At 36.8% G+C, this 23,664-nt stretch overlaps 1 protein-coding gene across 1 annotated transcript in view; it reads right to left on the reverse strand.

Moving 5' to 3' along the window:
* LOC118570282 (leucyl and cystinyl aminopeptidase) overlaps positions 1 to 23,664 on the reverse strand; it is a 106,673-nt gene that overhangs the window by 3,096 nt on the left and 79,913 nt on the right. Inside the window, exons 10-17 of the mRNA XM_036168680.1 lie at positions 20,389 to 20,549; positions 20,083 to 20,171; positions 12,086 to 12,269; positions 10,575 to 10,731; positions 4,690 to 4,874; positions 2,852 to 3,013; positions 1,535 to 1,675; positions 448 to 529 (exon numbers count right to left, since the gene is read on the reverse strand). Coding sequence (XP_036024573.1) covers positions 448 to 529; positions 1,535 to 1,675; positions 2,852 to 3,013; positions 4,690 to 4,874; positions 10,575 to 10,731; positions 12,086 to 12,269; positions 20,083 to 20,171; positions 20,389 to 20,549 — 1,161 coding nt within the window. The remainder of the gene's footprint in view (positions 1 to 447; positions 530 to 1,534; positions 1,676 to 2,851; positions 3,014 to 4,689; positions 4,875 to 10,574; positions 10,732 to 12,085; positions 12,270 to 20,082; positions 20,172 to 20,388; positions 20,550 to 23,664) is intronic.

Here is a 23,664-nt window from a genome sequence, read left to right on the forward strand (position 1 = left end):
ACAGCCAAAGTATTTGCATTGATCAAGTGTGATAAAAACTGAAGTGATTTTAAAAACAAAACCAAACTTTTCTTCACTGCCATGTCTGTTACTTCTTTCCTTATTATTTCTTAAAATAGAAAAAAGAACTCTGAAGAAAAATGAATCAATCTAAAATTAGGCTTGAGAAATAAATTCACATTTTGAATAGAATTCCTCAAAATCATTTCATTACTACTAAACTATTTGTATTGATGAGACAGCAAACAGAGCTGAGAATGGCACCAGAACTTCAGCTCCTTGCTATACATGCAACCATTTAACAATAATCTCAATGCAGAATCATCAGCATTGATGAAAAAAGACAAAAGGGACTGAAATTAGCATGAAGAGACTCCATTGCACTTAAACAGAGCAGCCTAAGGGGAGAGGCATGCAGTTTCCCTACTAGCATTTTGTACAACCAACCTCAGACAAATGTGCCTTCGTGGAAAACAAGTGAGTTGATCCAGCAACAATACTTTGTATAGTATAGGAGCCCAGATGGAACCTGAAGAAACACAAATATTAAGAGAAAAAAGAAGCAGCTGATGATAACCAAAGCACCGTTCTAGGGCATGAAGGAAATGCTTTAACATAAAGACAGTGAGGTTTTCCTCTTGGAAATGCAGCCTAGAAGTTGGGGCATCTTTACATACTTACTGTCGCTGGGCAGGAAAGGAGATGGGTGCTAGGGGTATTCAGAAAGAATTTTAATCTGGTTCTCAAAAATCATCTATACCCAGAAAATTCATTATTGCTTTAAGAGAAGAAGAAAGCACCTACATGTGCTCCCTAGCTGACTGCGATTTCTTAACTGATATTTTGGCAATCAAGAAATACTTCTAACACATATAACTAAACAACTATTCTGAAACAGTCCATGGCTATGCTAGGATGCATAACTTATCAGGTGTCCCTGGCCTTGATCAGTGTTTAAATAGACACCACAGCTAAGTGCAAGTGGAATGCTTTTAAATATAGAGAAGCTGCTGTTTAAGAAGTGTTTCCCGCCGGGCGGTGGTGCCACATGCCTTTAATCCCAGCACCTGGGAGTGAGTTTGAGGCCAGCCTGGTCTACAGAATAAGATCTAGGATGGGCACTAAAACTATACAGAGAAACCTTGTCTTGAAAAACATAAACAAAAAACAAACAAACAAAAACAAAAAAAAAAAAAAAAAGAAAGAAAGAAGTGTTTCCCTGGGGCTGGAGAGATGGCTCAGTGGTTAAGAGCACTGACTGCTCTTCTAGAGGACCTGGGTTCAATTCCCAGTAATTACATGGTAGCTCATAACTGTCTAAAACTCCAAGATCTGACACTCCTCACACAAACATATATGCAGGCAAAACACCAATGCACATAAAATAAAAATAAATAAATTAAAAAAAAAGATTTGATTATTTGAAAAGAAAAAATGAAGTGCTTCCACACTTAGGACAAATCATTACCCAGGGAGCCTTTTGCAAATGCACTGCCTGAGGATATGAAATTCAGTCATTCTCCAGGAAACTTACTTATGTACAAGCTTATTCCAGTTTTCTTTAACAAAATCCCATGCCAGCAAGTGTCCAGGAAAGTGTCTGCCCACTGTTCTGATGATAAGTGACAACTTCTGTGTTCGGATGATATCACCATTAAGGCTACTTTTCATTAACCTGAAGAAGAAAACAGATTTAGTCTTCAAAATAATTGTTTTTGAAGTGATGACCAAACTTGTATTAGCACTGGGTTCCAATATAAACTCTTTATTAATTCAAGATAAATCAGATTGGACTAGGCTAAGATTAGTACACAAGTTAAAATCTGTCAATTGTTTGGCTCACCATGATACACATATGTTGTTACATAATGATTTATGATATATCAAGAAAAACTTCTGCAACTTACTATAATTTTGGAAACTAGTATATTTTCTGTTTTCTCAGGTCAGGAATACTTAGCCTGTATACTTCTGCATGTAAACACCCAGACTTAACTGATACTACTAAAAGACAAAGAAAAATAGTACAAAATGAAGAGACCTAAGAAATATTTTCATTTTACTCTCTATGTTCAGGTGCCGTCTGTATATTTATAATGGGAGTTTATAGGTCAGAGGCTAGCCTTTGCTTTAGAGATAATGCTTACTTACAGAGTATAATTTAAAAAGTAGGTCTGGGCTGAGGCCAGGGATATTTCTGGGACACTGTCAGGATTTAGCTGAATGAACTATGTAAATGAGAAGCAATGAAGCTAAGATGCTCCCTCTATCCCTGGTATGGCTTTCAGTGTCTATGTCCTAAAGTGCTGCATGTACCTTTAAATTTCCCTTGGACACTGAGCCTTTAACTCGGCCTCTTCCTGTTCTCTCTGCCAGTTCTTACTGACTTTCTTTTACCCACATGAAGCCCCCATTTCTAGGCTAGGTAGTTAGACATTAAGAAGTATGAGCAATAAATTCATAGGAAGATAGAATATATAGACTTCTATAGTTCTCTTTTTCAGAAGTATTTACATTTTCAAAGTGACAGCATGAACAGATTAATAGTATATAGTACCAGCAGGTTTAGCACATCATGCCAGGGGAGGACAACATTTCCCAGCAAAATGTGGATGTGGTTATGAGTATTAATATCTCCAAATCTCTCAAACAAAGTGTATTCTGCACCATCTGTTAAGGTTCAATCCCCAAGATGAAGTCTAGTTCATGCAAACTCCTGCCAGCCCTGTCCAAGTCAGGTCAAGGAAGAAGCGAGAGTGAGCACTCAAGACAAAATGGGCTCCTGTCCTAAAGAGCAACGTGCTTTTATCTCTTGGTTTCTTTGTATCATGTCCTTTGAATGGTTCCATACCAGTAAAGTTTCTGCACATCCTCAGAGCTGGCAAGAGCTTCAAGTATTTTATTTTTTTCTGCTTCACAGCCCATGGATGAATACATGCTTAAGAGGAATGACCAGCCTTTCTCGGTTCTTGCTCCAACTTTGAACACAGTGATCATGACATCAGTAGGCAGGCTACAAAAGCGATAATGAAACATGAGAATAACAAGGAGAAACATCTGACTACAAAGGCAAGGAGCTGACTGGTCGTGTTTCTAGGTTCAGGTTAAATAATAATTGTAAATCTTCATACAGTTTAGAGAAATAAGTAAGAAGTCAATTCAATGATTGCTACTTTCCTATAGTTATGACTTTAAGAACGTAAGTTGAATTTAAAATAATAATTATTTACTGAGAAGACACATGCTTGCATACTGGAGAGGGACAGAGGAAGGAATGAGACACACCCCTTTCTCTGTAGGCATTATAATACAGTGTGCTAAGTTTCATGGTATAAATAGAACAGTAAATGCATATTTGGAGGCAGGGTCTAAGAAGGGGATGAAACACAGCCAACTGCCTTTACTAAGATCTCAGAGATAGGAAAGATTTCAGAACCTTACTCAAATTCCCTGTATCAACTTTTCAAATGATTTTAATCACTGCTATATATAAGGAACCTGGAAAGAATTAATCACATTCCAAGGAATTTCTCCCAACTGATCACCCCACCAGTTATTTCACTTCTAAATTAAAGGAGACATCTATCATACTCTGAGAAATATCTGTTATCAAAAATCTCAGAACATCTGGGTTGTGAAGATAGCTCCATCATCTAAAGTACTTGCCACACAAGCAGGAGAACCTGAGCTCAGTAACTAGCACCCAAGTGTATAATCGAACTGGGTATAGGGCATGTACTTGTGATTCCAGTGCTGAGGAGATGGATACAGGTGGATAGAGATCAGTAATAGAGCATTTGTTCAGCAGGTGTGAGATCATGAGTTAGATCCTCAGCACCACAGGGGAAAAAAGTTTTAAATACAAACAAAACAAAGCAAAAAAAACTAGGCCATATATGAAAGTGCTTATTTTAATGTCAGCACTCAGGAGGCAGAGGTAGGCCAACCATAATGAGACCCCATCTCAAAACCAAACCCACCAAATAAAACCAGAAAACATGTGTTAGCAAGGTTGTAAAAAAAACTGGAATGTTTATACTCTGTTGGTGGAAACATAGAATCTCTTAATTACTAAGGGAAACATGATATCATGAAAGTCCTTAAATATTAAAAGTGGAATGCTAGGGATAATACTTCAATCAATACAGTGCTTGCCAAGAAAGCATAAGTACTTGAGTCTGATCTCTAGAACCCACATAATAAAGACAAGGGGTTGGCATATACTTGAAATCCCAACATTCAGGAGACAGAAACAGGCAGATCCCAGGGGATCTCTAGCCAGCCAATCTAGATTATTCAGTGAGCTCCAGGCCAATGGAAGCCACTATCTCAAAAAACAGTGTTTCTGAGGATTTGACACTGAAGATTGTTTTCTGGCCTCCCTACACATGGATACTCACACAAACACACATATATGCATATGGTAAAACAAAACAAATGATAAATTCTCTATGATCCAGCAATACCACTCTTGGATATATACTAAAAGAATTTAAATCAGATTTGCAAAAGATAATTGTATGCTCAAATTCAGGGCAGTAATATTTACAATGTCAAGAAGTAGAAGCAATTCAAATTTCATGAGAAAAAATTCATTAAATATGGCACGTGCATACAGTGGACTATCATTCCTCCCTTCTTTAGGAAATAATGAATGGAAAGACCCATTCAAGTCGATGTGCACTTCACCTCTGAGTTCCATTCGATGCCATCCAATCGTCAAAAAGCTTTGTGGCCACAGTGGTACAGTTCTCTAGTCTGTGGGCACAGGCAAATTCCAGCAAGGCTGACCGAAGCTCTCGCATGGATGGCGTGCCCTCATCAGTCCAAGTCTGCTGCTGGATTTGGTTCTGGAGTAGTTTATAGACTCTGTTCTACAGAGATGAAATATAATCATAATGGTATTAATAATAATTCAATCGATCAATCAGGAAATCAGTACAACTACATATCTTTTCTCCAAGATTTACCCAATAAGGAAAAATTACAAAATACTACTTATTAACTATTAACTGACACATAAAGCCCACATTTAACTGATATAAAACTACCCAATAACAAAGCTAGAGACAAATAGGACTTACGCTGTGAAAATCGCTCTGTATAAATAAAATGCTGTTTGGCCAGTGGCCAGGCAGGAAGTATAGGCGGGACAAGAGAGAAGAGAATTCTGGGAAGTGGAAGGCTAGGGGGGAGACACTGCCAGCTGCTGCCATGAGAAGCAACATGTAAAGACACTGGTAAGCCATAAGCCATGTGGCAAAGTATAGATTAATAGAAATGGGTTAATTTAAGATAGAACTAGATAACAAGAAGCCTGCCACGGCCACATAGTTTCTGTGTGTTTACTTGGTTGGTTCTGAGCATCGGTGGGCCTGGTGGGTGAGAGATTTGTCCTGACTGTGGGCCAGGCAAGAAAACTCCAACTACAGACTTAGAAATGCTACAACTCAACTCAGGAAGAGTTGATTGTGTCTTCACTACAGAGAACCTTTGTTCTGTGTGTACTTGGCTAAAAGCTACCTTCCTGTCTAAAATATCATCCATAACTGCTGGAATTTCTTCACCTGATGACTTTTGAATTGGCAAATCCATAAAGAAAAGAAAGAATACACCATTATTAACTACTTATTGGCTTCCCCTCCACCTCCAATCTAACTATATAGCCCAGGGTGGGCTTGAATGCACAATTCTCTTGCTGAGATTACAATATGTCACCATGTTCTGCTAAAATACATTTCTTTACCAATGATTTAATGTTTAAATAGTTTCAAATCCATTATTAAAAGTGTATTTAACATACCACTTAATTTGAGGTCATAGAAAATTAACCTACCAAAATTTAAAAGAAAATGAGGTCTCTAGGGAATAGTATAGTCTATATTCCCCGTTTTTAATGTAAAAACATCAAAGCTACAGAAAAATGCAAAAATAGATGTATAGTGTACATCCAAATATTATTCATCTAGATTTGTCAGTTTCTAATTCTTCATTTTTGCATAGATAATATGTATATACTTTTTTCATTGCAGTTCAATTGTTTGTAAATTATAGATACCATGATATTTCATTTATATATACTTAGTTTACATGTGATCAAAATACCCTATGGACAATTATTCAATATCATCTGCTATTCTTTTTTTTTTTTTTTTAAGATTTATTTATCATGTATACAGTGTTCTGTCTGCACATATCCCCACAGGGCAGAAGAGGGCGCCAGATCTCATTACAGATGGTTGTGAGCCACCATGTGGTTGCTGGGAATTGAACTCAGGACCTTTGGAAGAGCAAGCAGTGCTCTTAACCTCTGAGCCATCTCTCCAGCCCTCATCTGCTATTCTATCCAACTCATTATTACAGTTACTTCTGAATGAGAAGTTGTTGTGAAATATATGTGTATCATGGAATCAGTAACCCCCTTTTTCATCTCTTTCTTCTGCAGAAGCATAAAAGCTATTCAGTATGTGCAAGTCCTTCCATGTTACAAGTTATTGTGCACCACGGAGGGAGAGGATACACAAGGTTTAACAACACTGTAAGAAACATGTACGCAGAAAATCCTAGGGAGTTACAACTCTCATATAAAATGCTCAGTTGCTTTTTTTCTCTGTAAAGAATATCTTCAAGCTATAAATAAGGAGGATCAAATTAAAAAAAAATAAAAAAAGACAGATGTCCCCTTTCCTCAGCATCTCAGCACCAGCAAGTTCTTCATTATCACCACCACCATCCTACCTGTCTGGCAACTTCTATGTCAACTTGACATAGCCTACAGTCATCTGAGAGGATAGAACCTGAGAAACTGTTCCCATAAAATCTGGCTATAGGCAAGCTAGTAGGGCATTTTCTTAATTAGTGATGAGAGCTCACCCCATTGTGGGTGGCTGGTTGGTCCTGGGTGCTATAAGAAAACAGGCTGAGCAAGCCATGAGAAGCAAGCCAGTTAAGCAGCACTCCATGGCCTCTGCATTAGCTCCTGCCTCCAGGTTCCTGAACTATCTGAGTTTCTGATTTTCCTCAATGATGGCCTATTACCTGGAAGTGTAAGCAAAAAAAAAAAACCCACTTTCTCCCAAGTTGCTTTTGGTTGTGTTTCATCATAACAACAAGAAACCCTAACTAAGACACTACCTCATCCCAATCATAGAGTATCACAGATGAGTTATGAAAAAAACATTTAATTCCCAAAATTCAGCTTAAGTTCTTTCAAAAAATTATGCACTTCTTGAAGAACACTGTCCATCCTAAAGCCAAGAAGAATTGGTACAAGAAATTCTCAAAGCTTGAGATAACACATCAACTTGTCTTTGTTTGTTTGAAGACAATGAAACTAGATACCTTGTGGCATTTTGAGGTGATAGAGCTTGAGACTTACTGGGAGAGCATGGAACCAGAAGATACTCGACATGCTAGCTGTCAATGCAGGACATTCCTATTGGCTCATGAGACTGTATTGGTTCCTGCTATCTTTGACTGACTGATCCATTCAATAACATAAAGACAGCACTATCCCTGACTGCAGACACAGGCCCTAAGCTTGCTGCTTTTGTCCCAAATGAATGGAGAATCAAAGAACATTTAAAGGTACTTATAATAAGTAACAAGGAAATAATGTGTGGGAAAGTTACAGTTTAGAATCCTATCTTCAAAAACCTCAGTGGAAAGACAGCAACACAAGAAGAAATGGCACTTTGGAGCACTGGAGCAGAGAAAGCTAACACCTGAAGATGCTTAGACTAAGCTCTCAGGACTCACACCTCACAATCAGAGAGCATGATTCTGTTAGTCTCCTTATACCAAATGATTAGGAGAGATTCCCAAAATATTTTAAGTATATTTGAAAATATGATAAATATTTTACTAACATAATTCTATTTTCATAAAAATCCTGCTGTTTTAAATGTGACTATTTAAAAAAGTGATTCAGGTCATGTTTTCAATATTACTTATATTAATGAGCATAGCAGATGCTTCAAGTTGCCTTTTTCTCTTATAAAATGAAATATACTTTTCATATGGTTTCTAAATTAACCTTTTGAAGTTAAGGTAATCAAGCAACATGATCTAACACTAATTTCATAAAAAAAATGGCAAGAAGAGGAAGGGAATAAAGAGATGTGTCACATAAGCTACCAACACTGTATATGCAATAAGATGCAACAACAGTAACAGAATTATTTTAAGAATAGAACAGGAAGAGATGCTGACACTTGGTATATATTACATTTTGATTTACTGCTTTAATTTTACATCGATACACTCAGGGAGGTTCTTTCCTAAGTTAACAAGGTTTTTAAAAGTGAACTGTCAGTTTTATTGCCAAGGTTTATCCCACCAATGGTTCATATGTAAGAGAATGACAGATTTGTAAGTTATAAAACAGGAATTTGGCTAAAACCAGACATCAACTTCAGGTGTTAACAATTTAACACAATTCAAATGTACCTCCAGGCCCTACCTACCACACCACAGTATATTCCACAGAATACTGTATACATCACGTATAGCTTTCATAACAAAATGACAAATACTGTATACATCACGTATAGCTTTCATAACAAAATGACAAATATATATATATATATATATATATATATATATATATATATTTATTTATATATATATATATATTGTTCTGGTTATAATGACATAAATATTAAACAGGCATCAATATCAAATACTAATACATTTGAATATTGAACTCAAAGGCTTGGAATGCCTGCTATCCTACTTCCTAACTACAAAGTGGTTTCAGTTTGAAAGTTTTGAAGCTATCTAAATCCCCTAAGAATAAACAAGAATTTTAATGTTTACCTCTGTTATGAACTAAAGCCAACTTGGTATTTAACTACAAATTTAAGGTGTTATAGCATTAACAGGGTCCAAGTCTTAGAAACAGACACTAAGCCTCCCATCTTTACTCATCAGTTCCCTGGACCCTACTCTATATGTTCCAAACACCTGAAACCATAGAGGATGAAGATGTAACATGAAACAGGTCAGTTGAACACCAAAAAGAAAATATTCCAAAGACCCAATTTCAACAAAGGATAGCTTGAGATAATTATCAAGTGCATCCCAAGAGTAATCTTAAATAGAATGGAAAAAGGTGCATGGAAGAAGGGCTTCTGCTACCACGAAACTAACTAGCCAGATAGCTTTAAAATAGGCAGACATTCTGCTTCCTTTTAGGGTATTTTTCAAACCCTTCAAATCAGTGTCCTTCAAGAGTGGTAAAAATGAGTGATGTGCACTAGTCTTGTCTGCACTGACACCACACTGAGTAGTGCACCTTCACTCAATTCACATAACAGTATTGGGAACAGTGTCTCTGTAGATATAACCACGTGAAAATGAAGCTATACAGTGTTACTGTGGGCTCTAACCTAAGGGGTGGTATATCTATGACAACTGGCAAACTGGGGCACAGAAACACAGCACAGTGCCTTGTCAACAGAGACAGGAGAGGAATGACGTGGATTTAAGCAAGGAATGCCAAGGACTGCTAGCACTCACTGAAAGCTAAGGGAAGAGCAGGTAGTCAGTATATTATCCCTTACAAGACATTCTACCTCCCAACACCTTACTTCTGGCCTCCAGAGGCATAATAAATAAATTCCCACTATTTCTGTACATCAAGTTTGTATTAACACATTAAGGCAATCCTAGGGAACTAATATATCACCTTAGTTATTGCTGAAGTATCAAAAGCAACAGCTGAAGATTAGGAGACTGGTCTTAAGGTAAAGTCTATTACTGAGTGTAAGATTCCTTTAAGAGCTTGTGCAGACACTGCTATCTACCAGCATCATTACTGATGGGAGAGTAGTCAGCAACAACTTTCAGTACAAACATACTGCATTTTATAAAGACCACTAGCAAATTAATAGGTCATCTACTTTCTAAAAGACCTTATTTGAATGTTGTGTGTGAAAACAAAAGAGGATTCCCAGAGACCTTTTACATGGTTCCATGTGATAGCGTCAAATGTCTGAATTCTGATATTCAAACAATACTATTTCACATAAAAGCTTTACCAACTAGGGATCAGAGCTGCAAAGATGGCTCAGAGGTTAGGAGCACTAGCTGCTCTTTCATAGGACGCAGGTTCAGAGATGGCTCAGGGATTAAGAGCACTGGCAGTCTTCCAGAGGTCCTGAGTTCAATTCCCAGCAACTACATGGTGGCTCACAACCATCTGTAATGAGATCTGGTGCCCTCTTCTGGCCTGCAGTCATACATGGAGGCAGAATGTTGTACACATAATAAATAAATAAATCTTAAAAAAACAAACAAACAAACAAACAAACAAACAAAAACCCCAAAAAACAAAGAACTGGCTGCAGGCAAGCCTGTAGGGCATTTAAAAAGAAAAAAAAAAAAAAGCTTCACCAACTCTTCATTGTAAGTGTTGACATTTTGATTCAGAGTGGAGATTTTTTACAACTAGCAAAATAAAGAAATTGGAATATAACTGTTTGTTTGTTTAAGGCATGTTAAGAGGTGAATAGAATTGTGAATAACAGCATTAAAGATAGGCCACAAGAAAAAATGAAAAAAGGAAGACTTACCACTAATCTTGAGGCCAGGTCCATGTGTCCTAGTTTTTCCAAGAGGTTATAGATGAGGCCTGTCTGGAACAGGGCTTCAGTGATGGGTGCAGTGTGGGTCTCATTTCTAAGATAATCAATCAAATCAAATGCCATCCGAAGAGGCACTTTGCCAAGGCTAAAGAATAAATGAATAGGGAATGTAAATTTGCTGAGATACACATAACTTTATGTACATGGAGGGAAACTTTATAGTGAGCCAGTGAGTTCTGCAGACAAGAAACTTAAGTTTACAGTAACATTAAGCAAAGTTAGACTCATCTAATTATACTTAAGTGGCTCACAGGTAAAGATGTATTTTAACTTAAAGATATACAACAGCTCACTTTTGGGTCCAGAAGTCATCTATTATTTGCCATTGACTCAGTAAAAGCATCATACTGTCTTAGAAAAGACAACTACTATTGATTTTACTTACTAATTACTTCTATTTACCACATGATTGGGAGTGGCATACTCCCTATCTGAATCAGTATTTGATTCAGAGTCAGTATCTGAATCGTATCTGATTCAGAGTAACAGTATCTGATTCAGAATATCTGAAATCAGAAAACAGACAAATTTTATTTCTTGCTATAGTCAGTCTGCCACATTTGTTGAGACAATGTCCAATGTGAGTTTACAGTGAGTACCTTTTAAAAACTAAGCAGTTAGGCTGTGTGGGGTGTTGCACGCCTTTAATCCTAACACTCAAGAGGAAGAGAGGTGGATCTCTGTGAGACTGAAGCCAACCTGGTCTACATAGCCAGTTCCAGGCCAGCCAAGGCTACACAATGACATCTTTGTCTCAAACAAACAAACAAACAAACACACACACTAGGCAGTTTGTAGAAGGTATAGCACTAATGGCTGGAAGGACATAATGCTATGTCATATTTAAAACACATGTCAAAATTGGAAAGTAATAATGATGGGTATTCTTTGCGTTTCTAGACCTAGAATCAATCTAAATTTGTAAACTATTCAAAAGATACCTTTACAAAAGACTATTACCATTTTTGGCTTTGGGCTTCTATAATGTGCATGGTGGCTGGGGAGGCAAGCCACACACATATAAGGAAGGATGCTCCAGTCACTAGAGATGCTATTCAACCAATAGATTAGCAATTAGCTTTAGGCAGAAGCCAACTACTTCTTGAAGATAATTCTCTCATGAAATAGTCTGAAGTTTGAATTCCTACAATATTTTTACTGAATAAAATATATCCTGCATGTTGGTATCCATTCTTGAACTCATAGTTGATCATGTTTTATACTATCTATTTATTCAACATGTTTATAGCTGATGTTTCTAATAAATACATTATAAAATCTCTGAAAGCGATGAACATGCCTTACATTTTCTAAATCCTCTAAAAATGAACCCAATAGTCAATATATACTTATTATTTCAAACTATTTTCTGAATTGTTCTTTACTGCAATAACATCTTTAAAAAATGACAATAATGATTTAAATCAAGCATACTTTACCCTGCAAGTTCAAAGATATTATTTATGAGGTTGGCTCGATCTTTGTCACTCAAAACATAAGGATCTCTCTTTAACTGACTGATTAGAGCTCCCCAGTCATCATCAGCATAGTGAACAATGTAATAGCCAGTCATGTTTGTATTGACTTTGACCCACTGCACTTGTTCTGTAAGATTGATGATATCTAAAAGAGAGGAAAAATTAAAACAAGAGAGAAGATAGTAGGAGGCTTCATTTTTTTCAAAGTTAACAAGGCATATTTTCACATCCATAATTCTTTTAAGAAACTAAATGCCTATGTGCTGGTACAGTATGTTTCACATTAATGAAGATTGCTGCTCACTCATTTAAACATTATTTATTCATTATACATTATTAGCTCTTGGATAGGCACTGGAGATCAAATGATAAAGAGAGCAGAGAGACCTGTTTTTATGGTCTAATAAAAACACCTAGATACAATATCACATAAGTGTCACTGGTGGAAAAAGAAAACACACCATTCCATGGAAGCACACAGAAATATTTTACTCTGAAGGGTCTGGAGAGGCTTCATGAAATAAAAGATGTCTAAGATGTCATTATTTTAAGTGACTTCAGAATACACAAGTCTTAAGAAAATATGAATGGGAGAGGGATGGGGATGGGAGTAAGGGGATGATGTGCTGAGTGGAGCAGCAGCTAAAACAGTGTGTGCACTATACAAAAGAGGTCCCATCTCAACTTTTGTCTTTTACCACTAGTAAAGAAAAAAACAAAGTCCTTTAGAAAAGGACTATCAAAGGCTATCAAAATAAACATTAGAAAAAGCTTAAGGTTTTGCTAGGTAGAAGTTAAGAAATAGTTGAGTTAAAATAACATTATAGTGCCAAGTACTTTTTTAAAACACATATATACATACGTGTGTGTGGTTTTTGTTTTTTTTTTTTGAGAAAACTGTTAAAAATGCCTATGGATTTTTTTGGGGTGAGGAGAATGTGCAAACAAGGAACTGACTACAAAATACACTGAAGAATTTTCAATATGCTTAAAATTACTAATAAAAACAGTTTTTAAAAGTTGACAACAGGATGTAGGTACAGCAGCAGAGTCATGCTTGGAAGGACCTTGAGATGATTTGTTGGAACAAAAGCCCTATGTGCTCACTGATCCTTCACCTCTAACTTCTCAGCTGATACAGCGAGGTACAAATCCTTACCAAATGAAAAAATAAATAATGACTAAAGTTATTACAAACAGTTTTAAACTACATTAAAGTCTGAATGATATATTATCTTCTGATCTTAAAAGTATATCTTTTTTAAATTATAAATATAGTGCTGGAGACCGTGGGAGTATACAGCATATGGCAATTGATAATTCAGGTGTCATCCCACCAGATGAATAACTTTCTGATGTAGATAATCCCGTCAAGCAAGGCCTACAGGACCACAGACTCTGAAAACCGGTTGCTTGTGTATGAAATTTTTCTCATATGCCACTTCATTTCTTTCCTAAGAACTACTATGGGTGTTTTTCCACTGCTTGTAATGTTTATCTCATGTATATATTCCATCTTTTGGGCACACATATAGCTGTGGGTGATCAGGAAGATGATTTCTGTTTAAGCTATATAATTTTGATGAATAAAAATAATACTAGGATATTTTTTCATTATTCAGACTGACATAGGAAAGTAATAGTATTCTCAGTCACAAAGACAGCTAATTTGAACAAATTCAAAGCAAATGGATTGCCCCTGGAGACAAATATACAATGACAAAATCCCAGGTGTTTATTGCTGATTCAAGGTCAGACTTGAAAGCAACTTTGGTACACATAACCCCCTGAAGTAATGGACTTTCTTCCCTACCACTCAAGGTTCAGCTAACTGTTATTCTTAAATCTTCAATTTCAATGGCACTTTCTGCCTGCAGAAAGAGCTGCATGCATGGCCAAGCACTACTCAATGGCCAGTCCGTGTGACATCCCCAGCCTAAGAGAGACTATGTGACTTATCTTATGTTATGAGAATGAGTCAGGCCCTGAAAATATAACGTATAATTGTCCAGAGTTTGGCTGTGAGAGGGGGCTAGGTAGAGCTATGTAAGGGGCTGTGTTGAGCTATGTAGAGAGCTGCTGTGTAAAGAGCAGGATGTACTGAGGGAGCAGAGGAGAAAAGATGAGTACCTAGTTAGAAGAGAGAGCAAGAGAAAATTTCAAATAAAGGGTTATTTCAAGATGAAATAAAAGAGAAAGTTACCATTAAAAAATGTGTTTCCTTATTTTCCCCTCAGAAAAAGTCTAACCCTCAGATAGATAAGAATTTTTCTTAAGCCCTCACTGTATTTGTGGATTTTTTTTTTTTTTTTAACATATCCTGGTGCTGATTGGAGGCTGGCTCCCCAGTTATCAATAAAAAAGTAAACTAATCTAAAAACAAATGAAATGAGTGGAGTATATTTATTTTCCTATACTTGTTTTAATTAATGTAGTATTTCCTACAGTTGTCCTACATGTATTGATGTTCATCCTGTATCTTTACCTTGAAGACTTCCCCCACCCCTTCATTTCCATTGTCTTCATATGCAATGTTCAAATATCCAACTTTCCATTTTAGGACTTGTCCTACTCTAGCCTATCTCCTATTTTAAAACATCATTTAAAAATTTTCCCTATAATAATACTTGTATAGTGAATTATTTTTATACAAAGTGCTTTAGAAACATATTCTAAAATGAAAGATATATTAGTACATGAAGTTTTATTTAGTTTGTCAAGCTCAAAAGCATGAATTATTAAAATTTATCTGATTCCTTTTATTACTCTAATTTTGCTGATATTTTGGATGTTATGAAGATGGAAATGTTTCTAATTATGTCTTAATAGAATTGTCAGCCTTTTTCATTAAGACATTCAATATTAATTTCTGTTTTATTCTTAATATAATAACAGGTGGGAAAGATATGTTAGATGAAATAAATTCATTTCTTTTTCCAGAGAAGTACGGAGTTCTGGAAAATATTTGTGATGGAAAAAGTCATGGTTCCAGGTTAGGGAAAACAAGCTTTTAACTGATGAGTATAATGGTATAATTATCTAACTCCAAAAGTACCAATATTTTCTGTTTGGATTAGCAAGCTCCATAATGTCCTATGGAGCTTTAAAAGACAAACTCTCTGAAAGAAAGACTACACAGTCCCATCTCTACTGACCTAAAAATAAATGACAAGCATGGGAACTATTTCATTGGATAGGTTTAGGAAATGGCGAAATAATGATTACTTTCACTGATGAGCACATGCTATACTACAAATGTGGCCAACTCCACATAGTAGAGTGAAGGAATGAATCTGGGAGTATATTTCAAATTATTACTGTCATTAAGTTGCCAGAACATAAGCAACACAGCCAACAGCAGAAGAAGAGAGGAGAATTATCATTTAAAGAACAGCATAGTAGTACCTTTCTGAGTAAACTAGGATGCAGCACCTCAAAACCATAGTTATCAGAAAATAATCACTTCATACATAAGGGACCTAACTGGTTGTCAGCTCAAATGTAAATGAGATGAAATGACTTTTATATATTTTTAATTTATTATAATCATTAACAGATTAGCAGTTCATTTTTCACAGTCTATTGTATAATAAAGAGTGAGCAATTTAATATTAAATGGCAAAAACCCAGACAAAGTAATCAAATTGTGATTTTAAAAAACCATTTGTCAATAAGCTATGAAAATCAACTACTGTTTTATAAAGAAATATTGAAGTCCTGAAACAAAAAACTACATTAGAAAGTTAGAAAATATGACATCAAGTCCGTTCCAGGGGTTACCACAGTACCCAATTTACCTGCACTCCATGCAAAAAGCCCTCCCTTCCCTGTACCACTTCCTTTACTCTTTATCATACTAAGTAAGAAAATAGACCAGATAACAGCACATGAAGATATGGTAGTAAATCACCTCCCCTTCTTTTTCTTTCTAATTGCTTTTCCTTCCAATGATACATCTTTTAGTTTCATAGCAATATTTCTGGTATGGCCATACACTTTTTCAGAAACATAAACATTTCTAGTGAAAATTAAGTATCTCCTACAGTTAAAGACATTAGGTTTGGAAAATAGATAACAGAAAGGTAGGAAGGACAAGGTAGAAAATTTTAGTGTAAACTGAAAAACGATCCCCTTTGCCTTGTTATCACACACAACAATTATTCAAAAATAATGTGTATGGGAAAGGGTGACGAAGATACTAATTGAATATAACTATTACACATGCTTGAACCAGCAAGCTAAGCCCAAAGCCCTACTATAGACTTAAGCAACCAAAGAGGATCCTATAGTGCAGCAATGTATGAAATAAAATAAGCCTAAAGTCATTTTCTCTGCTACATTTTGAGGATAGAAAAAAAATGTAACCAATTTGAGAGAAATTACTATTGGGGTATCAGCAGCCAAGGAGATCCAACTGTCCTTAGGGTCAAACTTTTTCGAATAAGAGCAGAGTATTTTCAACACGCAGTCTTAAATCTAAGCTGGCAGAAATGAAATCAGCAACAGCCACAGAGAACTACATAGTTACTAACAGCATATGCTGCTTATATCAAATTGGGCCAGTTCCAGTCTCGGATCCAACAATTACATTCCTTTTTGTATATACCCTTTTACTATGAGTCTTTTCTTTTCTTTTTTTTTCTTCTCCTTCCCATCTCCCAGAGCCAGGAACTAAAACCTGCGAAACTGTGACGTGAACTAAATCTTTCCCCGCTTTAAATTATTTGTTATTCTGTTACAGTAACAAAGAGTTGACTAGTGTAAGGAATAAGTAAATTGGAGCTGTTTTATTCAGCATGAATCTCAAATATAGTGTACCACACTCACATATAAACAGAGCTTTTTAAAGAACAGAAGCAGATCTCTTATTGTCTATTTCTAATACCAGCAAAAAATTAAATACTATTAGGAAGACTGCAAATTTCCTTATTGGCTCTTTTTAAATGATCTGTTGTATTTAGACTATACTGCTATGGAATAACCATTCTGTACATTGTGAATATGCATTACTCTCATTGGTTAATAAAAATCTGATAGGCCAGTTGGTAGCTAGTATAGGCAGGACAGCCACACACAGAGGACTCTGGGAGGAGGAAGGGCGGAGTCAGGAGGGACATCAGCCAGCTGCCGAGCAAGCAGGACATATAGAAAATGAGGTAACAAGCCATGAACCACATGACAAAGCATAGATAAGAAACATGGGTTAATTTAAGTGTAAGAGTTAGCCAGTAACAAGCCTCAGCTGAGCATTTATAAATAATATTAAGCCTCCGTGTGGTAATTTGGGAAGTGGCTGTGGTTAATTGAGAAAACTCTGCCTACACTAAACTTCTGGATGCATAGAGGGGAAGGGTGTTCTTCTTCCTTGAGTACCCCTTTAGGAACTCTAATGTTTAGAGTTCTGTTTCACCAGGGAAGGCAGCACTTTTCACACATTAATCAAAGAGATGATGGAATCACTTTCTTGCTCCCAGGGCTTGAAATGTGAGACTGTCATGTAGCTACTGTGACTCTTCTGCAGTGTGTGGTAAAGCTGCAATGAAATGGCACATTTATATATTGAAGCTGATAGCTTCCACTGATATCATACAATACAGAAGAATAACTTAGTTTTCAATACCCAATACAAAAAGTAATAATCTTCAATTTTGAGAAGCACTGATAAAAAGGAAAAAAAAAAGACAAAATGGGGGGGGTAATCTTAACATCTGATATTTTATTAGGGAATATTTTTAATAAACACAATGATGAATCATGGGTATAAAAAATGAAAGACTGTCAATTAACATATATATGCTTTTAAAGGCAAGATATGGAAATCATGTGTACATGATTTAAAATAAAAATTTTAAAAATGATAAAGAAAGCACAAGAGAACTTATGATAACACTAAAAGACTATTTCCATAGTCTATGTAACGTGGATACACTTGCCTTAAAGGTTCTTTAGTAAGGGCATTAGTAATGTTGTCTAACATGGACTTAGCACATGCCAGATATTATTTAAGGTGCTCTATATAAATAAACTCTAAAAATCCTTATCACAACCCTATTTTAGAATAGGCTCAGAGCCAAATACCTCATCTAAAATCCAGTTAAGTGGTAAATGGGAGAGCCATGGTATGAACCAGGCAATTGGGTTTCACTCACCTATCAAAATTGTAGATTTTAAAACAGACCCAAATCTAATCAAGGACTTTTCCTTTTTCATAAATCTAAAGTATTCATGGCTGATTCTCACAGAACCTAACAGTCTTATGTTCTTTTGGGATGTAAATATAACAATATATGTGTAGGTATCACAGATGTATTGCACAAATGGTCAGAAATTATACTTCAATAGTTTTTTATGGACAGCTTATGGGTAAACATATACAGACAATTGTCCCTTGTCTGAAAATCCTGGGACCAGAAGTATTTCAAATCTGGGAGCATTGTACATTTTCTACCATTTGCACAGATTTTACTGGTAGAACATTCTTAACCTGGAAATCTGAAACCATTTTTGATTTAAAAATCAGAAATATTTTGAATGTTGTGTATATACTTTTTCTTGCATTAGTTATAACCCTTTTCCTTTTTTTCTTTTTATTAAAATAGAAAGGGGGAAAAAAAAAAAAAGAACCCAAACCTACTGTTTGGTTCCATGGTTAACCATACAGGAATCCTCTTGGGGTTAGAGTGAACAAATTTGTGTACCATATCCCAGGAAGCAATTCTTGTTATGTAAATAAGAGCATTTCTGTTGCATCAGGTTGCAAGTAATTTTGATTAGCTGTACAAATCTACCATTCTGTGGCTGTAGTCAGGTAAAGAGGAAACCCATGTTTTCTTCCTAGGAATGCTTTTTAGAGTTTGGTAGAAACTAGGACCTGCATATACCTCATCTGTGCTATCACTCTCCTGTTGTGGGATAATCTTTTTGTACACTGTGAAGATGTGTCTCTGCCAAGACACCTTCTGACTTGTTTAATAAAGAGCTGAATGGAATAAATAAATAAAGGAAGGAAGGAAGGAAGGAAGGAAGGAAGGAAGGGAGAAAGAAAGTTGTAATGAAACTCAATTAGGAATACTCAGCTTGTATCATTGATTTATTATCTCCTTGTAATGAAAGTACCTTGTTCTATTTTTCATCAACAAAACTGTACTTGTTTTGTGGGATAATCTTTTTGTACACTGTGAAGATGTGTCTCTGCTAAGGCATCTTCTGATTGGTTTGATAAAGAGCTGAATGTCCAATACCTAGGTAGGAGAGGATACATAGGACTTCCAGGAAGAGAGAGAAACTGCAGAGGAGGGGAGAATCTGAGAGCCAGAATATTTGCCAGGAAACACAGAGGAAGTTGGACGTACTTTACTGAGTAGAAGTCACGAGCCATGTGGCAGGGCATAGATTAATATAAACAGGTTAATTTAAGTGTTAAGAGTTTGTTGGGAACAAGCCTAAGCTAAGGCTAAGCTTTCATAATTAATAAGAAGTCTCAGTGTCATTATTTGGGAGCTTGTGGTCAAAAGAAAGTCCAACTACATACATGTCTACACGATATGTTCAAAAAGCATTTACTATAAAGCTAGGTCATAAATCAACCTTTATTATGCATATAAATAATCTATGAAATGCTTGTTAAAATGCACTGGCCCCAGGCTAGCCCTTGAAAGTAGATAACAACACTTTAAGTAAGTGCTCTGGTTCTTTTACTTATTTTAAAACATAAAATATTTACCCAGGACCTAAAAATAAAACATTGCCAAGATAGTCTCTACAATTTCTTACATCTAAAAGCCAATTCTATACATATAAAGAGTTAGTCTTATTGTAGTCAAATGTTAATTATTTATGACACTAGATTAGAGAATGAACACACTGGAAATGTAATCTATTATTTGCCTTATGGTCCAACTTTTAAAATTGCATTAATAGAATTTTTTTTATTAGAAAGGTATTAACTATTGTCACACCTGATTTCTTGTCCAGTAGTGAAACTGATCGATATTCTGAATAGTTTCTTCCATCAGTGACATAGGATATTGGAATATGCCAAAGGTAGCTGCAAAAGTAAAACATTGGAGAGTTAGTTAGTTCTCTTCCTAATATTTCAGTTAGTTATTCAGGACTTGGTTTGTGATAGCAACCGAAAGTTTCCAAACTCCTTCTAGAGAGGAAAGACCTCATCAGGTTTCACAAGAACGATGGTTATAAAACATCTAAAATCCCTATACCTGAAGGTGGAAATGACATGGGCTGGGAAGGAAGAAGGATGATACCTGGTATCTGCAGCCTGAATTTCTGCTTGCATGCTTAGAAAAAATCTTTCTTGTTGTAGAAGGAGCTGGGTCCCCTTCCTCTGGACAGTCACCAATGGGAATCCTTTCTGTAGGGTCCAGGTTTTCATCATTTTCTTTACATCTAGTGTTTTGTTTGTGACCTAGTCAATTAACAAGAATTAATTTTGCTTAATGATAAAATTAGTTTAAAAGTTTTAGTTTGATTTGCCTGTGTCTTTTCCTCTTTCCCTAATGTACTCCATGAAGATCACACAGAATTGATGCTGAGTTGAGTTTACATTTTTCATCAAGCAAAGTAAAACAAACTACCTTAGAATATAAATGAGTGTTACATAAGGCATTAAGAGTACCATTCTGAAAAGCAGCAGGTATGCTAACAACAAGTAGAGTTTAACATTAGTACTATGGATTCATAGAAGATGTAAGTGCACTTTCAACCCACAGCATTACCACTTCAAAGACACAACTAGTGAGAAGTATTATAGGATAGAAGCAATGCAACTCAATCTTGAGAAGAAGCAAGTCCATACCCCTCTTTATTCTCCTACTCTGCTTTTTCAGTGTCTATCTTTTACTTTTTTTTATTTATTCTTTTTTTTATTATTATTATATTAGTGTTTTAATTTTACACATCAGCCATGGGTTCCCATGTCCTCCCCCTCCCGCACCCACTTTATGTCCATGCCCTCCCCTCCATTTCCATCTCCTCCAGTTGCCAAGACTCCCAGGGGATTCATTTAAACCTGGTGGATTCAGTACAGGCAGATCCAGTCCCCTCCTTCCAGGCTGAGCAAAATGTCCCTGTTGTAAGCCCCAGGTTCCAAACAGCCAGCTCATGCACTAAGGACAGGTCTGGGTCCCACAGCCTGGATGCCTCCCAAACAGTTCAAGCTATTCAGTTGTCTCACTTATCCAGAGGGCCTGATCCAGCTGGGGGCTCCACAGCCTTTGGTTCATAAAACATGGGCTTCCATTCGTTTGGCTATTTGTCCCTGTGCTTTTTCCAATCTTGGTCTCAACAACTCACTCTCTTATAGTCCCTCCTCTTTCTCGACAATTGGATACCTGGAGCTCCACCTGGGGCCTGGCTGATGATCTCTGCATCCACTTCCATCAGTTATTGGATGAGAGTTCCAGCACGACTGTTAGGGTGTTTGGCCATCTGATCACAAGACTAGGTCATATCAGGCTTTCTCACGACAATTGCCAGCGGTCTACAGAGGATGTATCATTGTGGATTTCTGGGGACCTCTCTAGCACTCTGCCCACTCCTGTTCTCATGTGGTCTTCATTTATCATGGTCTGTTATTCCTCGTTCTCCCTTTCTGTTCTTAATCCAGCTGAGATCTCCTGCTCCCCTAAGCTTTCTTTCCCTCAAATCTTGCCCTTCATTACTCCCACTGTCGTCCAGGTTGTTCATGTAGATCTCATCCATTTCTCTGTCATCGGGTGATCCCTGGGTCTTTCCTAGGGTCCTGTTTTCTAGGTAGCCTCCCTGGAGTTGTGTAGCAGTCTAGTCATCTTTGTTTTACATCTAATATCCTCCTATGAGTGAGTACATACCATGTTTGTCCTTCTGAGTCTGGGTTACCTCACTCAGGATGATTTTTTCTAGATCCACCCATTTGCCTGCAAACCTCATGATGTCATTGTTTTTCTCTGCTGAGTAGTACTCCATTGTGTACATGTACCATATTTTCTTTATCCATTCTTCACCTGAAGGGCATCTATCCAGGTTGTTTCCAGGTTCTGGCTATTACAAACAATGCTGATATGAACACAGCTGAGAAAATGCCCTTGTGGTATGATTGAGCATTCCTTGGGTATATGCACAAAAATGCTACAGCTGGGTCTAGGAGGAGATGGATTCCCAATTTTCTAAGGAAGCACCATATTGATTTCCAAACTGGCTATACAAGCTTGCATTCCCACCAGCTGTGGAGGAAGTTCCCCTTGCTCCATATCCTCTCCAGCATAAGCTGTCTTCTGTGTTTTTGATCTTAGCCACTCTGACATGTGTAAGGTGTATCTCAGAGTCGTTTTGATTTGCATTTCCCTCTAATTAGGGATGTTGCAATTCCTTAAATGTCTTTCAGCCATTTGAACTACCTCTGTTGAGAATTATCTGTTTAGTTCTATACCCCATTTCTTGATTGGACTGTTGGGAATTTGATGTCTAATTTCTTGAGTTCTTTTTATATTCTGGATCTCAGTCCTGTGTCAGATGTGGGGTTGGTGAAGACCTTTTCCCATTCTGTAGGCTGTCGCTTTGTCTTGTTGACCGTGTCCTTTGCTCTACAAAGTTTCTCAGTTTCAAAAGGTCCCATTGATTGATTGTTTCTCTCAGTGTCTGTGCTACTGGTGTTATATTTAGAAAGTGATCTCCGGTGCCACTGCGTTCAAGAGTACTTCCTACTTTCTCTTCTATCAGGTTCAGAATAACTGGATTTATGTTGAGGTCTTTGATCCACTTGGACCTAAGTTTTGTGCACGGTGACAGATATGGATCTATTTGCAGCCTTCTACACATTGACATCCAGTTATGCCAGCACCATTTGTTGAAGATGCTTTCTTTTTTCCATTGTACATTTTTGGCTTCTTTGTCAAAAAATTATGTGTGCATAGGTGTGCGGGTTAATGTCAGGGTCTTCAATTCAATTCCATTGGTGCACATGTCGGGTTTTATGCCAGTACCAAGCTGTTTTCACTATGGTCGCTCTATAGTAGAGCTTGAGGTCGGGGATGGTGATGCCTCCAGAGGTTGTTTTATTGTACAGGATTCTTTTGGCTATCCTGAGTTTTTTGTTTTTCCATATGAAGTTGAGTATTATTCTTTCCAGATCTGTGAAGAATTGCGTTGGTAATTTGATGGGGATTTGAATCTTTAGATTGCTTTTGGTAAGACTGGTCTGATTCTCAGGAAGTGGCTGGGGTCTCAGGGAAAATGGGTGCGGGGGCAGGGTGTGGAGACTGCAGGGTCTGCCTGCAGTCCAGTGTCTATCTTTTAAAGACCCAGTCTTGGGCGAGAGCTGGAAAGTTATGTCAGTGGAAGCTGCAGAAAACTCTAGTCCCTTAACCAAGGCTCTTAGCGAATGACAGTAAACTCTTTGATGATCATAGAACTTATTTCCCAAAAATACATTAACTTTTCTGCAAAATCTAAAATCTGATGTCTCGGGCTATTAGACCCTCTAAGGCTCACTACATCCAAGACATCAGGTATCAGTGATCAAGAAGTGGTTTACAAAAAATGGT

This window comes from Onychomys torridus, chromosome 19 (genome assembly GCF_903995425.1).
Source record: "Onychomys torridus chromosome 19, mOncTor1.1, whole genome shotgun sequence".
Taxonomy (NCBI): domain Eukaryota; kingdom Metazoa; phylum Chordata; class Mammalia; order Rodentia; family Cricetidae; genus Onychomys; species Onychomys torridus.